The 20,767-nt window shown below is 33.5% G+C and overlaps 1 protein-coding gene across 2 annotated transcripts in view; it reads left to right on the forward strand.

Moving 5' to 3' along the window:
- pip4k2ab (phosphatidylinositol-5-phosphate 4-kinase, type II, alpha b) overlaps positions 1-20,767 on the forward strand; it is a 71,365-nt gene that overhangs the window by 44,706 nt on the left and 5,892 nt on the right. Inside the window, exons 4-10 of one of the 2 annotated variants that reach the window (XM_005163367.6) lie at positions 1,011-1,163; positions 2,870-3,016; positions 4,153-4,191; positions 8,628-8,723; positions 16,605-16,718; positions 16,891-17,143; positions 18,763-18,866. In XM_005163367.6, the coding sequence (XP_005163424.1) occupies positions 1,011-1,163; positions 2,870-3,016; positions 4,153-4,191; positions 8,628-8,723; positions 16,605-16,718; positions 16,891-17,143; positions 18,763-18,866 (906 nt within the window). The remainder of the gene's footprint in view (positions 1-1,010; positions 1,164-2,869; positions 3,017-4,152; positions 4,192-8,627; positions 8,724-16,604; positions 16,719-16,890; positions 17,144-18,762; positions 18,867-20,767) is intronic. The other variant, XM_678580.10, reaches the window with a different exon arrangement.

Raw genomic sequence — 20,767 nt, forward strand, 5'->3', positions numbered from 1 at the left:
ATTATTAAATTTTACCCAATATTTTATCTATAACACAACTCAGCCACTAGATGGCGTGGCGGCCATTTTGAAATGAAAATTCCAATAGAACAACAGCGTACTATAAGTCTGTAAAAAAAACTCTTAAAAGTGCTGATGATTGTGGTAAGTGTTGTATTGTCATCTTTCAGGTTGTATCTCAGCTTTAATGCACTTTTTAAAAAAAATAAATAAATAAACAAAGCAGCTGCTTGCCATCACGACAGCAATAAGATCCAATGGACGGCCGATCGCTTTCACTCCAAAATGGTGATATCCGGGGCTGTTGCAGGGAGCTGCTGTTTCAATGGAACTGATGCAATTGAGTGTCGCCTCTTGGTGATTCTAATCTCTTTACCATGAGTCATTTGAAAATCAGTTCAAATATCTGATGATTCAAACCAGTAGAAATGTTAAAAGAATCGCGATACATGTTGAGTGAGATTAGTGAGATTAGTATCGTGAATCGTTACATCTCTTTTGTCAGATCATATTAAACCTTGACAATTTGATTGAATCTTACTCAAAGAAAACTGATAAATTTGTGTGAACATTATAAAAATGAAACCCACAGCAACAGTACAACAGCAACACAAAAGTGTGTCTATTCCTGTAAACCACAAAGACTTGGATTTTTGGCAGCTCTAAAGAAGATGGCATCTCAGTTCAGGCGCTGTTGCTGGTAGAAAAAACTGCCGTTTCAAAGCAACCTCGTTGACTCCTGTCTTTTTGAACTGCTAAATGTTCTGGCTCATTTTTTTTTCTGTAGCTGTAGAAAAGCAAGACAGGACGCTTTGCCATCCAAATGAGCAAAATGTGCCAACGTGTTTCAGTTTGTGATGAGGTTCAATAAAGGAAGAGGCCAGACTGTACAGGCTCACAGCAGACTGCAGTCTAGGAGATGTGCCAGTGGCTTTTCACTATTTCACTGGGGCTGTTGAGCACAGGCTTGGCAGTGTAAAATCCTTTACTGTTCTTTCCTCTCGTGGCAGAACTCTCTGACTCGCAGGGCCCCAATTCCCAGTGACGCTCAGGGCCGCAGTGGAGCTCGATTCCACACTTCACACAACAAGAGGTATGTCATCAAGATCATCACCAGCGAGGACGTGGCTGAGATGCACAACATCCTGAAGAAATACCACCAGGTAGACAGAAATCTGCTTTCTTTTTCATAACTCGCAGTAAGGGAACAAAACTATGTACATTTTTTAAGACCGTCAAAATACACATTATTTTCTTCCAAAATTTTGACAATTAATTTTTAATAAGATTTTTTGAGGGTCATCCTGGACCTTAGAATATATAGTGTGTAACTTTAGGTGTCAAATTTCTTTTTGTAATATTACAGTTGAAGTCAAAATTATCACTTCTGTGCTTTTTAATTTTAGACATATTTCCTAAGTGCTGTTTAACGAAGAGAAGATTTTTTCAAAACATTTAAACTGTTTTGATAATTAATTTTTTTTTTGCTTTTGCTAGGTTGACAGTACATAATATTTTTCTAGCCATTTACAAGATACTAGTATCAATTTTAAAATGCAATTTAAAGGCTTAATTCAGTTAATTATGCAAGTTATTGGATAAGAGTTGTTTGTTCTCTTGCTTACTTTGTTAAACATCACTTGGGAAATATTTAAAAAAGAATAAAAAATTTAACAGGAGAGCTAACAATTTTGCCTTCAACTCCTCCATATCTGTGAATGTGTATTAGTGTCAGAATAGTTTGTTTAATTATAATTAGCCTCTTCCCAATGTCTCACCCAATGAATTTTGTTGATAACCATCTAAACCACAGGTGTCAAACTCAGTTTCAAAAGGGCCGCAGCTCTGCACAGTTTAGTTCCAACCCTAATTAAACACACCTGATCAAACTAATTGAGTCCTTCAGGCTTGTTTGAAACCTACAGGTGAGTGTGTTGGAGCAGGGTTGGAATTAAACTGTGCAGGGCTTCGGCCCTCCAGGGATTGAGTTTGACACCCCTGATCTAAACGTATCCTTTTTGTTGCCCGGTTGTGATTTTTCCAAAATGTTAAGGTATTATGAAAATACGGTTGTGGGAAATATAGTAAGGGGCCTGTGGGGATAATTCTGACTTCAACTGTATATTGTGATATGAATATAATTACACAAGATGACTATTTTGAAAATTTTCATATTGATAATATTCATGATTGTAATGATTTTGTTGGGATGCGAATGTGCATAAAATATACAAAAATGCTCAAAATCTTATCCTTTAAAGCACATGAAAACAATAGAACAAAGAGAAAGATAAAACAAACAACACTGGATTTCGGTTAAACAGTACTGAGATATAGAAGTTCGATAATCAAGTGTATAATAACAGTGCCTTCACTGTACAAATATATAAATCCAATTAATTAAATCTAATCTAACTGTTAATGCAGAAAACTTTATAATGTCTTGTCTAAATGTTTCAGTAAAATCCCTTCAGATCTTGCAATATGACTATTGAAGGTTCGCACATTGCGATATCGATGCTGAAGAGATATATTGTGCAGCCCTGTAGGCTTTGTATACTTGGGACTATTTTTGATTAATCGTGAATTATAAATTAAAAGGAATATAACGAAGCTCCATTCAATACAATGAGATTGATACTGATTATTTTCAGACTTATATTTTATTTTTTAATTGATACTATGATATGAATTAAACGTTGTAATCAATATTGACGTCTAATTTGAAAGCCTTTATTGATATGAAGTATATGAAGATAAATAACGTTTTTTTAATATTTTTTTCAATGCATTCTGAGTATTAAAAGCAGCCTACAGTGAGTCTTTCAAGCTGTGAGGTGAATGATTCTATTATATCTGCTCCCTGCAGTATATAGTGGAGTGCCATGGAAACACGCTGCTCCCTCAGTTTCTGGGCATGTACCGCCTCACAGTGGATGGAGATGAGACCTACATGATCGTCACTCGTAATGTTTTCAGCCACCGCCTGCCTGTTTACAAAAAATATGACTTAAAGGTGAGGGATTCGTATAATATTCAGAACAATTCAATATTGTTATGATCATCGTGACTGTTCAAACTATATTTCAATTCTGTTGATGATAAATGATAGCTTTCAGTTATTCACAAAAAAACAACAATATCCATCCTACAGTAGTTCTTTCTTATGTGTTCCTCAGAAAAATAGTAGTGACATCTGATTCATGAGCAAATGATTCCAATAAATCAGATCTATTTAATGAATCAGTGGAAAGTCACATCAACAAGTACCCCAGCAAAGACTTTCTCCACTCAACTACTTTCGTTGGATGGATGTATGACCTGTTGCAGTTTATTCAAATAGAGAAATTTAGATCTGCTATTAATGGCAAAGCAGAAGATTTCTATACAGCTTGGCAACCTTTTCTCTTGTATTTTAAAAAATAGTTTTGTATCTGATTTTGTATCTTTTTTTATTGCTTTTGAATCATAAAAGCTCCAAGAGTTTATTAGGAAAATAAATTGTCTTATATCTGACATTTAATAGTAATGGCTTATTTAGGTGTCATTTGTTAATTTATTATTATTATTTATTTATTTTAATTTACTATTGTTTTGTTTTTGTTCTTTGTTGTTGTTGTTTTCTTTATTTTCCTCTGAATGTGGTTCAGCGAGTAAGGGATGTGTTTAATTACCACCAAATATTTTTTATTGTGAACTCAATGTATTATGTTTTTTTTTTGTTTCCCTCACTTGTAATAACTTTCTGATTTAGAATTGCCTTTAAAAAGAGTTAAACTAAACAGCAAAAAGAAATAAGAATAATAATAAAAATCAATTAGTCCAGAAAATATTATTATAAAGTATTATTTCATTCTACAGCAATAACTTAATACAGTTGTTGACCTACCTATTCAAACTAATATGTAATAAGCTGAAACAACACAATTCTTGAGTTTTTTGGAGACAACTTTATTGTTTAATGTTCAAACCACTTGTCCAAACCACAAAAAAAAAAAAAAACTAATAAGTAAACTTAATTCTTTTATTTTGTTACAACACAAATCGATGGTGTGGAACCTGGCATTTTTAAAGTGTAATTACAAGGAAATGACACATATTAATTGTTGGGTAATTATTGGTTTGATTAATGACTTGTTTGGCCTTTTTTAGGGATCTACAGTGGCAAGAGAAGCTAGTGACAAAGAAAAGGTACAGTTTAAATTTTGTTTTAATCATATGTACAATGTCAAGGTAGAAAAGGGTTTGAAAAGCCATGCTTAAAACATTTTCATCACTGTTAGTGTATTAAATATGTTTAAAGATCAGCATTTGCATGCTTGATGTTTTGCATGTCTGATATATACAAAAACATTATAACATCACTTCCTTTCCATGTGTCTTGTGTATTAATAAAGTCCCAAAACAAATTTCTCCTGTGTGAAAAATCCCATCTTCTATTTCTCCGTTCCTGGAAAAAAAGTTCTTCTTTTCTATTCAGTGTTTGCTTGATTCATTTTGCTTTAGAGTGTGGGAAAGTGCACATTTTGGTCCAGTGGTTTCAGTTTGTTGAACTGAAAATAATTACTGTTTTGTATTGATGTAAGCCTAAGTAACTTTTATTGTGATTCTCTATTGTTTAACTCTGTAATTTAAGTGCACTGATCTCTGAAGGTAAAGAGATGGTAACAGGAGCCATTGTAAATAATACATCAGATGTTGACTACTTGTATTCAGAGACTCTCGTTTGACTGGTGGATTAAAGATTCTATTACGTTGAATTAATCTTTTGACGCACTGTGAAAATGACACTTTTGTTCAAAGGTTTAGGGTTCAGTGTAACTTTTGTTTTTTTAAATACTTTTATTAAGAAGGAATGCACCATATTCGTATAATTTTATGAAAGTTTTCAATTCCAAAGAAATAAAATTTTTACATGAGTATTCTATGAATCAAAGAATCCTGAAAAATATAGGAATATTAAGCAGCATAACATTTATAATAGACATGTTTTTTGAGCAACAAATCATCATATTACAGTTTTCTGAAGAATCATGTGACACTCAAGACATAGACACGTCATAAAAAAGAAAATATTTGACTTAACTAATATTTTATATTGTATTTTATCAAATAAATCAAGTTTAATTATTAAAAACATTTAAATCTTACAAACCCTGAACTTTTGAACTGTGATGTGTATATATAAAGCATTGTGTGCATTAACAAAGGGCTAATAATCTTGTGTACAGTATTTTCTCACATGCAGCAAACATGTTCTTGTGTTCTTCTCATATCTGTGTGCATACAGAGAGCATGTGAATGATTTGCATGTATATACTTTTTTTTCTACATGCATGTTAATCTTGCTGGCATGATGATTTTCTTTGATCTATTTCTCCTTCATTTAAATGTTATACGTGATTACAGTATTCAGCTGTATATGATACTCTTGGGCAAATATGAACTGGTGTATATTTGTAATTATGTGTCATATACAGACCACATGTACTGCCATTCTCTGTATTTCATAAATTGTGATTTCCTAAACATCATTTTTGTGCCTTTACTTGTTTGTTGTACAACAGCCATGTTATCAATCAACTTCAAATCACTCTGTACATTTTGTGTGATTCTTCTGAAGCATGTTTTGTGGGCTATTTCCATCTTTTTTAATTCCTCCATTGTGCTTTCTTAAAGGGTTAGTTCACGCAAAAAATAAAACTTCTGTCATCATTTACTCTGCCTACACTTTCTCCAAACTTGTTTCACTTGCTGTATTCTGTTGAACACAAAGGAAGGAGTTTTGAATGTTTGAAAGTAGTAGCCATTAGCTGTTTCCATCCACCTATATTTGTGGGCTTTTTGCACTATTGCATAAAAATATGCTTAATGGAAATGCCATTGACATTTTGAAAAGGTTCATGAAACTACAATGGATACACTCCATGCTCACGAACTACGATGGCTACACATTTATTGAATAAATTCCAACATGCGAATGCAACATCAAACAAGGTGTTGTAAAGGGGTGGTCCAGAGTGTATTTTTAAGGCTTGGTTGTGTTTATAAGATGCAAAGCGATGTGTGCTCATGCTTCATTTATAGAAAATCATGTTATTTGTTCATATGTCTTACTTTAATCATATACAGCTACTCAGCTAACATGAAAATGCATGTCATATTTCCTAGTTCCTCAGAAAGGCCCACCCTCAAGAAGCTCTGATTGGTCAGCTAACATAATGTGCTTTGATCGGCTCCACATCACCATGAAGAGCATCATGCCTCTACAAGCAGCGCAGTCTTTGCTAAGCTAACTTATGATGTTGTTTATGTTTACATAGCAACATTACACATCAACTAAAGTTTAAAATAGGATATCGTAGTGGACCACCCCTTTAACAGATCATGATAACAAAAATAGGCTCAATGGAATGGCAATACTGGTTAAACCAATAGACAGACCACATTGTACAGCATCTAAAATGTTGTTTTTGGTAATTCTAAAATCCCTTAGCCAAAGTCCATCATCAAAGTGGTTTGTTGTTAAGTGTTTGTGCTTCCAACGATCCTTTCAGGGAGAAGTAATTTATTATGTGTGAAACATGGCTCACGGTAACTTCTATCACAGCAAACCCCTTTTTTCTTTTCGATGTTTAGTGCAGGTTTATCAGGAAGTGATGATTTAGTTTACTTTGACTGCATTTACACTGCAGATCTTGGTGGTCAATTTCGATTTTGTGACTGTATCCAAATTTTTTTTTTTGATGACTTGCCTACATCATCTTTTAAAAGTGACTCTGATCAGATCGTCTGCAAATTCACAGAACACGACAAAGACGCAATGACCAGGAGAAAAAAAGAGCGGTCGCTGACTAACAGCTGATAATTAAAATGTGCTGTTTTCTCTATTCCTCTATGTAATATGTTCGCAGCTTTTGACAAGCTGTTTTACTATAGTTTACAGAAAGGTTCTCATTTGTCCATCTTATTTTGATATAAAGGTTGTTTTTAAACCTTCAGGCATCTTAATGTAATGTCCATGGGGTAAATTAAGCATGTAGTGTATGCACTAGTTTTATATTAGTTTATATTACTTATGTGGTGGACATTGCACTCACTCTTGCTCTAGTTAACATGCTTAAGTACCTTTGCTATATGAGAATATAAAAGCTGTTTAAGTCCTCGTGTGTGAGATTTAAGGTTTGGGACTCTGCTGAAGTCTGTTCTGAAATTAAAGTGTCAGACTTGACGTCATTCGATAAGGTTTTTAATGACGCACGACTCGCATTGACAGGTGAAAATCTGCCGATCTACCTGCTTACACTGCAGACACGGGAACACAGATCCAATTCATATCGGATAAATTTTCACATATGAACAAGGCCTGAATCTGATTTGAGTAAATCGGAATCCATGTGATTTGTTCCTGCTTACACGTACATGGGCCATATCCGATCTGTGCCACATGGGAGAAAAAAATCGGAATTGAGTCACTTGAACAGTGCACTGTAAATGCGGCCTTTAACTCAATGGTTGGAAACTGCTTTATTTGCAAATGTCTAGTGTGATATTGCAGTTTTGCACATACATCTATTTAGAGTCTTTTGATGAAAACATTGATATTGACTTTCTTGATCAATTAGTTTGGCTTCGAGTTGACCGAGCAGTTTGATTATCTTCGTGATTACATCCTCCTGTAGTTTGCATTCAGTCCTCCATTGCTGTTATCCGCTCCTCCATTTCGTCAAGTCTCCAATTAGTTTTGTTGATGTCCGCTTTTAGCTCTTGGAATTGTTTCTTGCTATCTCTCTATTTCTTTGAATATTGTGTTTAGATTAACCTCAATATCTTCCTGGCACTCTCTGTGTTATTAGATTGCTGTTTTTCATGTGGAAGGTTGCTTGTTTGAGTCCCGACTGGGCCAGTTGCCATTTCTGCGTGGAGTTTGAATGTGCATGTTCTCCCCTTGTTCACATGTGCTATACAGTCGGTCAATTGGGTAAACAAAACTGGCCATAGTGTATGAGTGAGTGTGTGAATGTGGGAGTGTGTGGGTTTTTCCCAGTATTGGTTGCGGCTCGAAGGGCATACGCTGAGGAAACCATATGCAAGAATACTTTTCAGTTCATTTCGCTGTGGCAATCCCTAAAAAATAAGGGACTAAGCCGAAGGAAAATGAATGAATAAATAAATGTTTTCCATATTGTGTGCTATTTTCTTTTTGTTTTGTATCTATTTTGTCATAGCCATCGACTTCCTCCTAGAAACTAATAATTGTACCTTAAAAGTAATTACTCTTTGCTTTGCTCTTTTTAATCTTGTTGTCGGGAGCTAAAGTTATCACGCTGCCATCTTGTTCTCGCCAAAACCAGACGTCCAAATATTGACTTTCATATTAATATTTTTTCCTACTATGTATGTTGATGGCTACCAGTTTCCAAAATTCTTTAAAATATCATCTTTTGTGTTCAACAGAAGAACAAAAATCTCTTGAGGGTGAATAAATGGTTTGTATGTTTTCATTTTTGTGTGAACTAGCCCTTAAACATGTAATAAAATGAAGCTACAGAGTTTATCTAGAAAGTTCTGGTCACCTCCACGTGATTTGTGAAGCTGCCTGCATCTGACCTTCCTTCTCCCTGCAGCCACGTCCACCTGAAGAGGCTCCGTCCAAATCACGCATGAGCCAAAAGCTACAAACCATCCGGATCGCCACACGCTTTTACTGCGCCATAAGACACGTAAGGGCTCGACTGCAAAAGAACTGTGCCTATTGCTCTGTGTTCTTCTTCAACATGCATCACCCCACATTTTGCCTCAGGAAAGCAGCGTTCCCTCCGGATGCCTCAAGGGACTGTAAACTCAAGCACAGTTCCTTCTGTTCCAGAGATAAAATCTTGCCTGCTCCTTCAACGGTCTTGGCTGGAATTATGAAAACAACGGAAGACCAGTGTGTCGATGTTTAAGTGTTGTGCTGAGCAATAGTGGTTAATATACAGCTTTGAAAAAATTAAGAGACCATTTGAAAATTCTCCATTTGATTGAAACTTCGGGTTATTGGACCCAATACAGTTTTTTTTTTTTTAACTCTTGATTTTAAAATCTCGGGATTGTGTTGTAAATAATAATAATAGTAATAATAACAACATCAATAATAAAAATAACTTGTTTGAGAACATTTGGTTATTTTATGCAGATATTTGGGCCAAAAAAAAGACAAAGCATTTTAGAAAAAAGCATTTAGTACAGGGTACTCACAGATTATAGAGTTCATGGAATATTATAACATTTTAAAAGGTCCATTCCAGATATTGAAAGCCAAATACATTTTATTTTCTATGGAATATCAGATATTTCTATATGTTGTTTTAAATTTAAATGTCTATTTTCCGGTTCTATTTTATTACTTTCACACTCATCAACTTGAAGCCACTTAAGTCAAATACAGTTACTAGAATGTACTAGTAAACAAAGCCTAACTTGTCAGATTAATGTCAGTTTTAAGAGTATTGGCTCCGAAACTCACTTCAAAAAACTGCTTTTTAAAAAATAGATGCCAGAAAAGCTAAATATAATGTTTGTAAAACTACTATTGAGCTATCAAACGTGGTAAATTATCCAGTGTTGTTCCCATAGCGGCTATTAAAGTCATGTAAAATATAGTCAAGTTTAAACCTTTAAATATATTTTAACATATTATTAAACAAAATTGTATTAGTATTGTATAAACACAAAAGCAGCCTGTTTTCATGTTCATTAGATGTCAGGAAATTAGATTTTTGGGTTAAAATGGGAATCTTGTCGGTATTTTACAGAATAACACAAAAATGACGTTTTACTTAAACGCGTAGCTTTATTTAAATTAAGAGAAGGGTTTCAGATCTTTATAGATCATACAGATCAGATCATATTTATATCAATGCTAACTTAGTGAAATCAATATCTGCTGGAATGACTCTGATTTTCAAAAAAGAAAAAAAAACTTTTTAAAATGTAAAACATATTAACTCAAAAATTAACATTCTGCCATGATTTACTGATCCTCAACTTTTTCCAAACCTGTTTGATTTTCTTTCTTCTTTTTAATGCAAAGGAAAATATGCTCAGTATAGCCACTGACTTCCACAGTATTGTTGTTACTATGAATGACAATGGCTAGTTTTTCCAGCATTCTTCAGAAAATCTTGTATTTTGTGTTCTCCAAAAAAATAACAATTCATATTCACTTGAGTATGAGTAAATGAAAGGAATTATTTTTTATTTTTTTTTATCTTCAACATTGTACTTGGCCATACCTGTTAAATCCACTTAATTATCTAGCAGTCTCCTAATATATTGCATAGCTGTATGTACCTTCCTATGTTCTTCTCTGTGTTTTTTTCATTTGGATGGAAGTCTCATGAAGTCAATGGAAATCTGATTAAGTTATAAGTGTTTAAATATCAGCAATCTAATCTTTTGTCAGGACTTATAAACTAAAGATGAAAATATCCATCTTAACATTTTTATACAATTTTGTGTTTTATGTTATGCTTGGGAAATATTTTACAAGTTTAAAGGGCCTTCATGTCAGAATCTTTATAAATTGAAGTAAATGAAAATTGAAATATTAATTGAATGAAAATTGAAACAAAAAACTGAAAATCATGTTATTAATTACCCACCTTCATGTCATTCCAATCCCCTAACACTTTAATTTATCTTCGGAATACAAAGTGAGATATTTTGGAAACACTTTAGTTTAAGTCACAGTTCAGGGTATTGGCAAACTATTAACTGACACTACTAGCTTAAAAAACAACGAATTAGCTGTTTATTAATTTAAGTTATAAGGATTAGGGATGCAGAATAAGATCATACTTTATAAAAAATAATATGGCTGGTGATTAATCGAAAAGTAAAAGAAATTGACTTTTAGAACCTATAATCGATCTAATATTTCCAGATCAATTTTTTCAATTACTTTCCCTGCTCCGTGTGGAGACACCTAACCCCGCGCCGTCGAACGCATGGGTTTGGTTCAGTGCAGCCTTCACGAGCTCATATACTTGCGCACTTCTTGAAAAACATAACTTCACGTCGCACGAATGCACTACAATGACGATGATAGGAAGCTGCGCCAAAGATGCCTTGAAACAGCATATTTTCTATTATGATGTTCAGTAAACAATCATAGATGTTTCTTTCAATTATTTTGGAATCAAGTAATGCACTCTTAAAATCTTTCACTTGTGTGATGTGAACATATTTTCTGTACAAAACTTGTTAGTGAAACACGAGGCACAAAAGAATTTATAAATAAACAATAAAATAATCGTTCAATGGAAGTAAAATGTTCAATTAATCAAGATCTTGATTTTAGGTCAGTTGATTTTAGTCCAGCCCTATCTACTAATGAACGGTTACTATCTTAATTATAGGCAGGTAATAAGCCACTAGTTATTACTATGAATATTGACCTAAAAACGAAAGTGTTACCAATGTTTTAGATCCAAAAAATCCTTACATCTCTCATTCTCCAGACAGTAAGAGTCGTGATATGTTTGAAGTCCAAAAAAGGTATACCAAAAGCATTGTCAAAATGTGTCTTTAATGGTTCAGCTGTAATCATGTGAAGCTCCAAGAACACTTTTGTACATCAAAGTTTCTTAAAAATCAACAACGTCTATGTCTGCCACATCAGATCAGGTGTGCGTTTAATACAGGCAGTACAACACTTGTGTGTTGCACTTCTGACTCTGTTATGGCAATATGTCGTACTGCCTGTAGTAAACGTGCACCCTGACCTGGTGAAGAGAAAGGAAGACAAGAGCAAACCAAGTTGAATTTCGTTCTTTTGTTTTGTTTTTCCCAACACAAATGTGTTTCGGAAATTAATACGATTACATCTGAACCACTGAAGTCACATGGAATATTTTGACATTAAGTATGTTTGATATTCAGTCAATATATTTGCTTCTTGGACTTTAACATCTCTGGAATATTGCTCTATATGGAAGGTTGGATTTCTCTCTTTTAGGTTTCTCTCAGATTTCATCTACAATATTGTAGGTTGTGTTCAGAGGATGTGTTCAATAAAGGGTCTAGGAGACTGGAATGACATAAGGGTAATTTCACGTTGATTAATTCTATTTAAAGCCCCTTGAACGCATTATAAATCTAATGCATAGAAACCAAAAGTAAAGAAATAAATATGTTTGATCACTTACTTATTCCAAACCTGAATAGCTTTCTTCTGCAAAATGCAAATCAAGATATTTTGATGACTAAGTGGTTTAGATGTTAAAAGTTAGTAGGGAACCATGTTGTTCTGAATCTCTGTCACTTTCATATTATAGGCTATAGCAATAAAACATTCCTCAAAATATCTTCACTTGTGTTCCACTGAAGAAACATGTTTGAAAGGACACAGTCGTAAGTAAATGATGACACATTGTTCATTTTTGGTTGAACTGTGCCTTTACTCATGATCTCAACTGTAGACTTTGGGTTGGCATTGCTGATGTTTGTGCAAGTATAGGCATTTAGGAAATAACTGTAGGTTTAATCATTGTAATTATTTGAATGCTTTAATTGTCTGTTGGCTCTGCTGGTGAAAACTAAATCACACCCTGTTGCTGTGAGGATCCACAGGAGGCCGTCTGCTCTCCACACTCCCCACTGCTTCTATGATGGGCTGTTTTATTTTCATTATCAGGCGTTTGGGTGGATCATACTGCTAACAGAGTGCTCAACTTTTTATTTCACTCGACAAAGGCTGTTTAACGTTTAAGTGATGAAGTTAAGTGTAATATAACAGGGTAGATGAATATAAGAAAATTGTTATTGAAGGGATACATCACCCATTAATGAAGTCATCATTTACTCATCGTTCTCTTATTCAAAACCTATTTAAGTTTCTTTCCTTTGTATTTCAAAGAAAGCTTGTTGATATCAAATGACTTTCATGGTAATTTTCTTCCTACTGTGGAAGTCAATAGGTCCAAGCAACCAGTATGCTTGTCTTTTGTGTTCAATAGAAGAAACTCATTAGGGTTTATGTGTGAGAGTATAATGATGTCATTGTCAGTTTTGGGTGTACTATCCCTTTAAATTCTCCAATAATGTACCAAATAAAGATGTAAATATAAAGGGTATTGCCTCTACAATGTTAGTGCAGCTAAAAAGAATTGATAAAATTATGCTTGCTTGTTCTACGTTGATGATTGAGATGTTTTTCTGTCTCTCTTAGATTGTTCTAACACAGAGATGCCCAAACTAGGGCTCACGGGCCAGAGTTGGCCCATTGTAACCTTTGATTTGGCAAGGGTTGGGGTTAATGCCTTTAAGACACATTGGTGTTTCTAATTTAACATAATGTAAAATTTATTAGTTTTATTTTTAAGCTACAAAAATCTAACTTAAAATAAATGTTTGAATTAAAAGTAAAACAAACTGTTCTTCTATGGATAGACCACAATTCAAAAGTCAAAACAATGCAAAGTCAGATGCAGCTTGACTAGTATCATTCAGCATTAAACTCCATTGTGTTCTAAATGGAATTCTTATGTTGTCATTATAATAGGTTCATTATAAAATTTTATTTATATATGTTATGTATGTATGTATATATATATATATATATATATATATATATATATATATATATATATATATATATATATATATATATATATATGCATTAGTTAATATGATTAAAGTAATGTTTTCTATTTATTTTTAAATAAATAAGGAAATTATCTGTGGCAACTTTGTAATACAGCTTGAAATATTTTCCTTCGGCTCACAGCCCTCAATAAGTTTTGGTTTTTGACCCTTCATAAGAAAACGTCTGGGCACCCCTGTTACTAGCATTGTTGTTACTTAATTCGGTGCAGCTACCTGCAAAAACAACACCCTTCATCTTTTATGCTGTTCCATATGTAAAAATATTGGTATTACTGTTTCCATAAAGAATTTAAGTCCTATGAAAAATTAAAATATAATCATATGTAATTTATGATATTGTAAATGAATGTTGTTTTGGTGTATTTGACATATTATTGTTGAAGTTGATATTTTTTGGCTTTTTGTCTTTGTTTTACATTTTTTATTTTAATTTGTTTTAGTATTTTGTCACTTAAATTTGTCAAATGTATTTATTTGCACGTTTGGCATCAACTGTTAGTTTTGATTACTCTGTTAAGATTTTTAAGCTATTTTTTAAGTAATTGTAATTCATTAACTTTAAATTAGTTTGAATTTTTGTGTGTTATATTTGTTTGCCTATGTCAGAAAGGAGGTTAAGTGAAAACTCAGAGTATTTTAACTCTGAAATGAGAGAAACTCATTTCCATTTCAAAATCATTTACTGTGGTAACGTACTCTGTGAAACTAACTTGGTCAGGGGCAGGTTTTATTCTCTAAACTCTGAGTTTCTATCTAGAGTGTCCCCTTTTTTTTTTTTTTTTGAAAGATGAAGCATTAGTATTAGTCGTTCATTGCGTACATTTCAGTCACACAAAGAACAAAGTTACGAGAATAGCTTGTCATTTTTTGGGAAAATTACAATTAGATTTAATATTAGATTCAATTAAAAACATGGTTTTAAGTTTTACCTTTGACATTACTGTAAAAAATAAATAATTAGCTAGATTAAGGGGATTATTACTCATTCTAAAAACAATTTTTTGGTACTGCTTACATTCTAAACGTCATATCAGCCTCTACCACTTGATCAATAAAAAAGGCAGAAACACAAGTGCACTTTTAAATCTTTTAAAAACTCAATTGTAGAAAGTTTATCTTAAACTGACCAACGTGTGTAAAAGTGGGAACCTTAAATTAAACATTTCCACTGAACATTAAAGGTGCAGCATGTAAGTTTGACACCCAGTAGACGAACTAGGTATTGTACTCCTGGATCAAAACAAACGCAATACAGGTTGCCAGAATGAGGACAGGAGAGAGTGACTTAAACCGTGTTCTAAAAAAAGCAATGACACCCGATGGAAGGGATAGTTTCCATATTAAATGGAGTTTATCTCTTAACCAACACCTCAAATTGATATATTAGAAATGGCTTTCTATTTTTCGCAGGTGAATGACAGAAAACAATGACAATTGATCGACTTAGGTACACTTCATGTGCTTTATTCAATGTTAAATGCTAACAATGTGAGTTTGAATGTCATTTTACATGACATTTATCGCCATATACTAAAAGCAACAGCAGATAGTTCACCTCAGATATTGAAAATAAAATAAACCGTTTGAAATTGAACTTTAGAACTAAACACGTATGAGTGATTCAGCATGTACATTTAATAATGTTAAAGAGGGTTAACATTTATTAAATAGATTTTAAATCTTAAAGTTTTGTGAATGAGTGCATATTCTGTGCTTCTGAAAGGCTGGAATTAAATTTCTGTCATGTTTCATCTGGTGCAAACAGCCAAATTGCTTATCACTGCATGGTCTTGTCACAAAGTATGTTGTTAGGACACGGGGTTACAATATAACCTGCTCACCTAATGTTTACTTTCATAATATTTATATAATTTGCTAGTTAATAACCACCTCATGTTGAACTCTGAATCTGCATCTCATATCGGAGTCTGCTACTGTCCACCAGAGGTCACATCTTAGTCACAGACACATATTTTGAGAGGCTTTCTAATGAATTAATCAAATATGTGATTTTCCATCAAAATATAATTGGCTAAACTGGCATTGGGCGGGTTTAAATTACCAAAACAAAGTCAGACAATCTAGCACGAAAAACACATTTTCAAAGCAGAATATCTGACTTCAGCATTGTTTTTCAGATAAACAATGTTCACTTGGAATGTTTCTTAAATATCTGCTATCATATGGTATTTTATGCTTTTGAAATAATAAATTCACACACCACCTTTAAGATAAGGTTATATGCATTCTTGTTTTGCCAAATTTGTTGTAGAAGCTACGCAGAAAGCTATTTTATGTAACTTAATGCAATTACATCTGAAATTACTTCAAAATTAAGGTCAATTATACCCTTTTTCAAGTGAAAATTCTATAAATGTCACACATTACATATTGTTTTAATTAAAAAAATGCTGATTTTTTTTCACTGATGTTGCCATGGTAGTTGCGGTGTGCACACTTAACTCTGAATTAGTCTACTCAGACTTAATCCTAACTCAGATCAGCTATTCTGAAATAAAAAAAAACTCTGAGTTTTTAATCTCTTGGTAAGTCAACTCAGAGTTCAAGTTTAAATTCTGAGTTGGTTGAACCTCCTTACTGAAACAGGCCCTTTGACATTAAACTAGTTTGTATTATTGTTGTGTTACTTTATTTCATTGAAATATTCTAAATTTGTTTAATTGCTTTTGTTTTTACTTCATTTTATTATTTATCATATTTTATTATGCTTTTGTCTTTACTTTTTTTTCACATTTTTGTTCATCAACTTGAAATTGTTACATTTTTATTGTAAGTTCAACATTTGAATTAACATTTAATTTTTTTGTTTAAAGTTTAATTCATTTCAAGTAACAAAAATGTTTTAACTTTAATAACCCTAAAGTGTTAAAAATAAAATGTTCAAATGTTGGTCATGATGTACTTTGACACTTTTCCCAAAATTTTAACAACAGACAAAGGAACTCCCGACTTACAAAGACAACGACTTCATCAACGATGGCCAGAAGATCTGCATAGATGATGAAAACAAGAAAATGTTTCTAGAGAAGCTGAAGAATGACGTTGAGGTTTGTCGGCATTGCCTTTGCTCTTTCCTACTGTCAGCCTGTTCGTTTGTCTTGCTTAATGTAAGCGGGTCATTAAACGCTTATCTAAACACTCATTGGCCCTAATCACCCTCCTGTGTCTTTAAACAGTGTCTCATTAAAAAAAGATTGACTGCTGGTCTTGTGTTTGCAGTTCCTGGCGCAGCTGAAGCTGATGGACTACAGCCTGCTGGTGGGCATTCATGATGTGGAGCGAGGAGAGCAGGAGCAGCCAGAGGAGGAGAGCGAGGACAATGACGCGGGCGAGGAGGAGGGCACTGAGAGCGACGGAGGGGCCACCGGATCCCCGCCGGACAGTCCCAGTAACACACTGGACAGCAATAGGCCTCTGGGGCCAGGAGAGTTTGACCCCATCATCGACGTATATGCCATCAAGAGCCATGAAAGTGAGTGCTTTTATTTTATTGCAAGAGCTGAATGAAACTATGGATTGTTGAAGTGTTTGGAAATAGCCTGGTGTTTGATTCTTGGCCTCGTCTCTGTGATTTAAAAAAAATTTAGGGCTGCTTAATGTATACAATACAAAATATATTGAAGTCAAAATGATTAGCCTTCCTGTACATTTTTTTTCTTTTGCAATTATTTCCTAAATGATGTTTAATAAAGCAAGGAATTTTTCACAGTATTTTCTATAATATTTTTTCTTTTGGGGAAGTCCTATGTGTTTTATTTAGACTATAATTAAAGCAGTTTTTTTATCTTATATTTAGTTGAGAAAAATATTCATTAAAATATTTAAATCATTTTAATATTTTTTAATAATTTAAAAATATTTTTAAAAACCCTCTTAATCAATATTTTTGATTGTCTACAAAAAAACAAACCACTGTTATACAATGACTTGCTTAAATAACTAACTTATGAAGTTAACCTAATTACCCAAACCACTTTAACCTGAATACTAGCTTCTTGAAAAATACCAAGTAAAATATTCTGTACTGTCATCATGGCAAAGATAAAATAAATCAGTTATTAGAAATGAGTTATTAAAACTATTAAGTTTAAAAAAGTGTTAACAAAATCTTCTCATTGTTAAACAGAAATTAGGGAAATAAATATAGATAGAGCTCACAATTGTGGAGGGCTTATAATTCTGAATTCAGCTGTGTCTAAATTAAAGAAATGTTTGGAAACTTGTTTATTTTACAAGTCTCTTAGAGTTAAAATGTTGAGTTTTACTATTTTGTTAATGTTAAAAGACATTCATTGATGTCTGCGTCTGGCAGGGGCACTTTTAGCTTAGCTTAGCATAGATGATTGAATTGGATTAGACCTTCAGTATCTCATTTAAAAATATGTAGTTACATTGTGCTCTAAGACTGACGGAAAAATAAAAATTAGCTGATTTATAAGTTCATATGATGACTAGCGATTATATTGTCATAATAATCAAGTCATAATAATTACGGTATTGGAAAAATCAGACTTTTACCAGATTATTCAAATAGCTCTGATTGGAAAGATTAAATTATTGTAGATTGACTGGGATAATTCTATGCAGTGGATCTGCATAAATTATAATAAAATACAGTGGATCTGCATAAATTATAATAAAATACAAACTTAAACAAGAAAATAAACAGTGCTTAATGGTTTTCTGGGGAGTCTAACAGTATTCATGTACAGAAATCGAACTGTCAAATATAAAATAACATGGTCATCATTGTAAACATCATTTTTTACAAATAATATTTATTAATAATATTCTTATCTTTTAATATTTAATCAAAAACCTAATCCTACGATGTGACTATTGCACACACTTTGTAATGTCGATGCTCAAACGATATATATATATATATATATATATATATATATATATATATATATATATATATATATATATATATATATATATATATGTATGTTCAGCCATAACTCAGCACCCTAAAATAGCTAAGCAACAGTGCAATTTGTTTTGAAAGGAAATTGACGGATGCATGAAAACCTGTGTTTTTAATCTATTTGTATCTTGTTTAAAACGGTGGTTCATTCTATCTTACAGATGCTCCTAAAAAAGAAATCTACTTCATGGCGGTGATTGACATTCTCACTCCATATGATGCCAAGAAGAAAGCAGCTCACGCAGCCAAAACTGTCAAACACGGGGTAAGAGTTACAAGCACAATTCCAGTTTGTCAAACACAATTTTCCAACAAGACAGTTTGTCTGCTGGTTTGAAGCCAGAGCCGAGAGTTTCAACAAAACTCTAAAGCAACACCCAAAGCATCAGCTCTGAACCAGGAAAAGTATTTTGCAAGTTCTTCATGATAGTCCCCTTCACACGTTTTAATGGAAAATTATTTAAACTTTACAGCATTTATACAACGATTTGTTGTTTTTCCTCTTTTCACAATGTTTAATATGCATATAGACCTTACAAATATACTTTGCACAATACAAATAAACCATATTTTTAGCAAATAAACACCCTTTATGTGTTTATGCCCTTATAAAGATTTTCATGGTAATGTTTACTTTCACCGTCTCGTTTAGGGAAACTCCTGAGACAATTAAGTTACATCTCTGAACTTTAATAATAAATAATATTAAATGCTACGCTTCTGGGACTTCTCGAGTGAGTTTTGCGCTCAAGTCTTCATCGATGCATTGTCGATATCAAGAACACATCCGGGAACTTTTACGCATTCTCTGTTCTTGCGGTCTTGAGTTTTGAGACTGAACTTTGGCAGTTGATGATGACGTTACACGAGAACACGGGGACACAAGAACACTGAAGAACGCATATTGAGAAATAGCCAGGGTTACTGAAACCAACAAGATGAACAAACGTTTGACAGCCATTTTTGAAAAACTACCTTAATGCCAAACACGTTATTCTCGCTTATAATCTTTGTCTACTCTTACAAAAAATTAGTGGTGTGTTCATGGCTGTAGCCAGGGTTTGAAAATTAGTGACATCTGGGAGTTGTTAAAAAATCTGCAATATTCATTTTCTTTTCGGGTTAGTCCCTTTTTTAATCCAGGGACGCCACAGTGAAATGAACCGCCAACTTATCCAGCAAGTTTTCACGCAGCAGACATCCCTTCCAGCCACAACCCATCTCTGGAAAATATTCACACACACTCGTTCACACTCATACACTACGGACAATTTAGCCTACCCAATTCACCTGTAAGACTTCACAGTCTTTAAACTGAGAGGGAAACCGGAGCACTCGGAGGAAACCCGCGTGAATGCAGGGAGACGATGCAAAATCCACACAGAAATGCCAACTGACCCAGATGAAGCTCCAACCAGCGGCCTTCTTGCTGTGAGGCGACAGCACTACCTACTGCGCCACTGCGTCGCCTTTCTGCAATTTAATAGCTAGACATATAATATATGAATAGTTTGGAGCAATCTGTTAATATTTTGCGTTTGTCTTACAAAAAGTGGCCTCTTTAGCAATAAACTAACCTTGCATTTCTTTTTGATTGCCATGTGTCTAAATGTTGGTGATGCAGTGTTGCCAGATATTGCTACCAAAATCAAGTTAAACATTTTCAGAAAAATGTATCAAATAGATTCAAATACTGTATTTTGGAAATAGGATATGGAATGGCTTTATTAGGACAATAATATAACTAATATTATATTACTATATTACTAATATTAGTCTCAGGGGAGTTCCTAGACCAAGGGTGTCCAAACTCTGTCCTAGAGGGCCAGTGTACTGCTGAGTTTAGCTGCCAGGAAGTTTCTAGCATATTTAGTAAGAGCTTGATTATCTGTTTCAGGTGTGTTTGATTAGGGTTGAGGGTAAAACACTCCAGGACAGCGGCCCTTTAGGGGGGGACCGAGTTTGAACACCCCTGTTCTAGACCCGTTTTAGGTGGGCTATAGCAAATATAGCCCTCCCAAAACAAAGTTTGTTTAAAAGAAATTTCACTTTAAACATTATTTTTTTTAAATTAAATGAAATAATGAAAGTATGTCTATAAGGAAAAAAAACTTTTTTTTTGGTCTTATGCAATTACTTTGTTACGCCGATAGGTGGTGACAACTA

The sequence above is a fragment of the Danio rerio genome, chromosome 2 (genome assembly GCF_049306965.1).
Source record: "Danio rerio strain Tuebingen ecotype United States chromosome 2, GRCz12tu, whole genome shotgun sequence".
NCBI classification, from domain to species: Eukaryota; Metazoa; Chordata; class Actinopteri; order Cypriniformes; family Danionidae; genus Danio; species Danio rerio.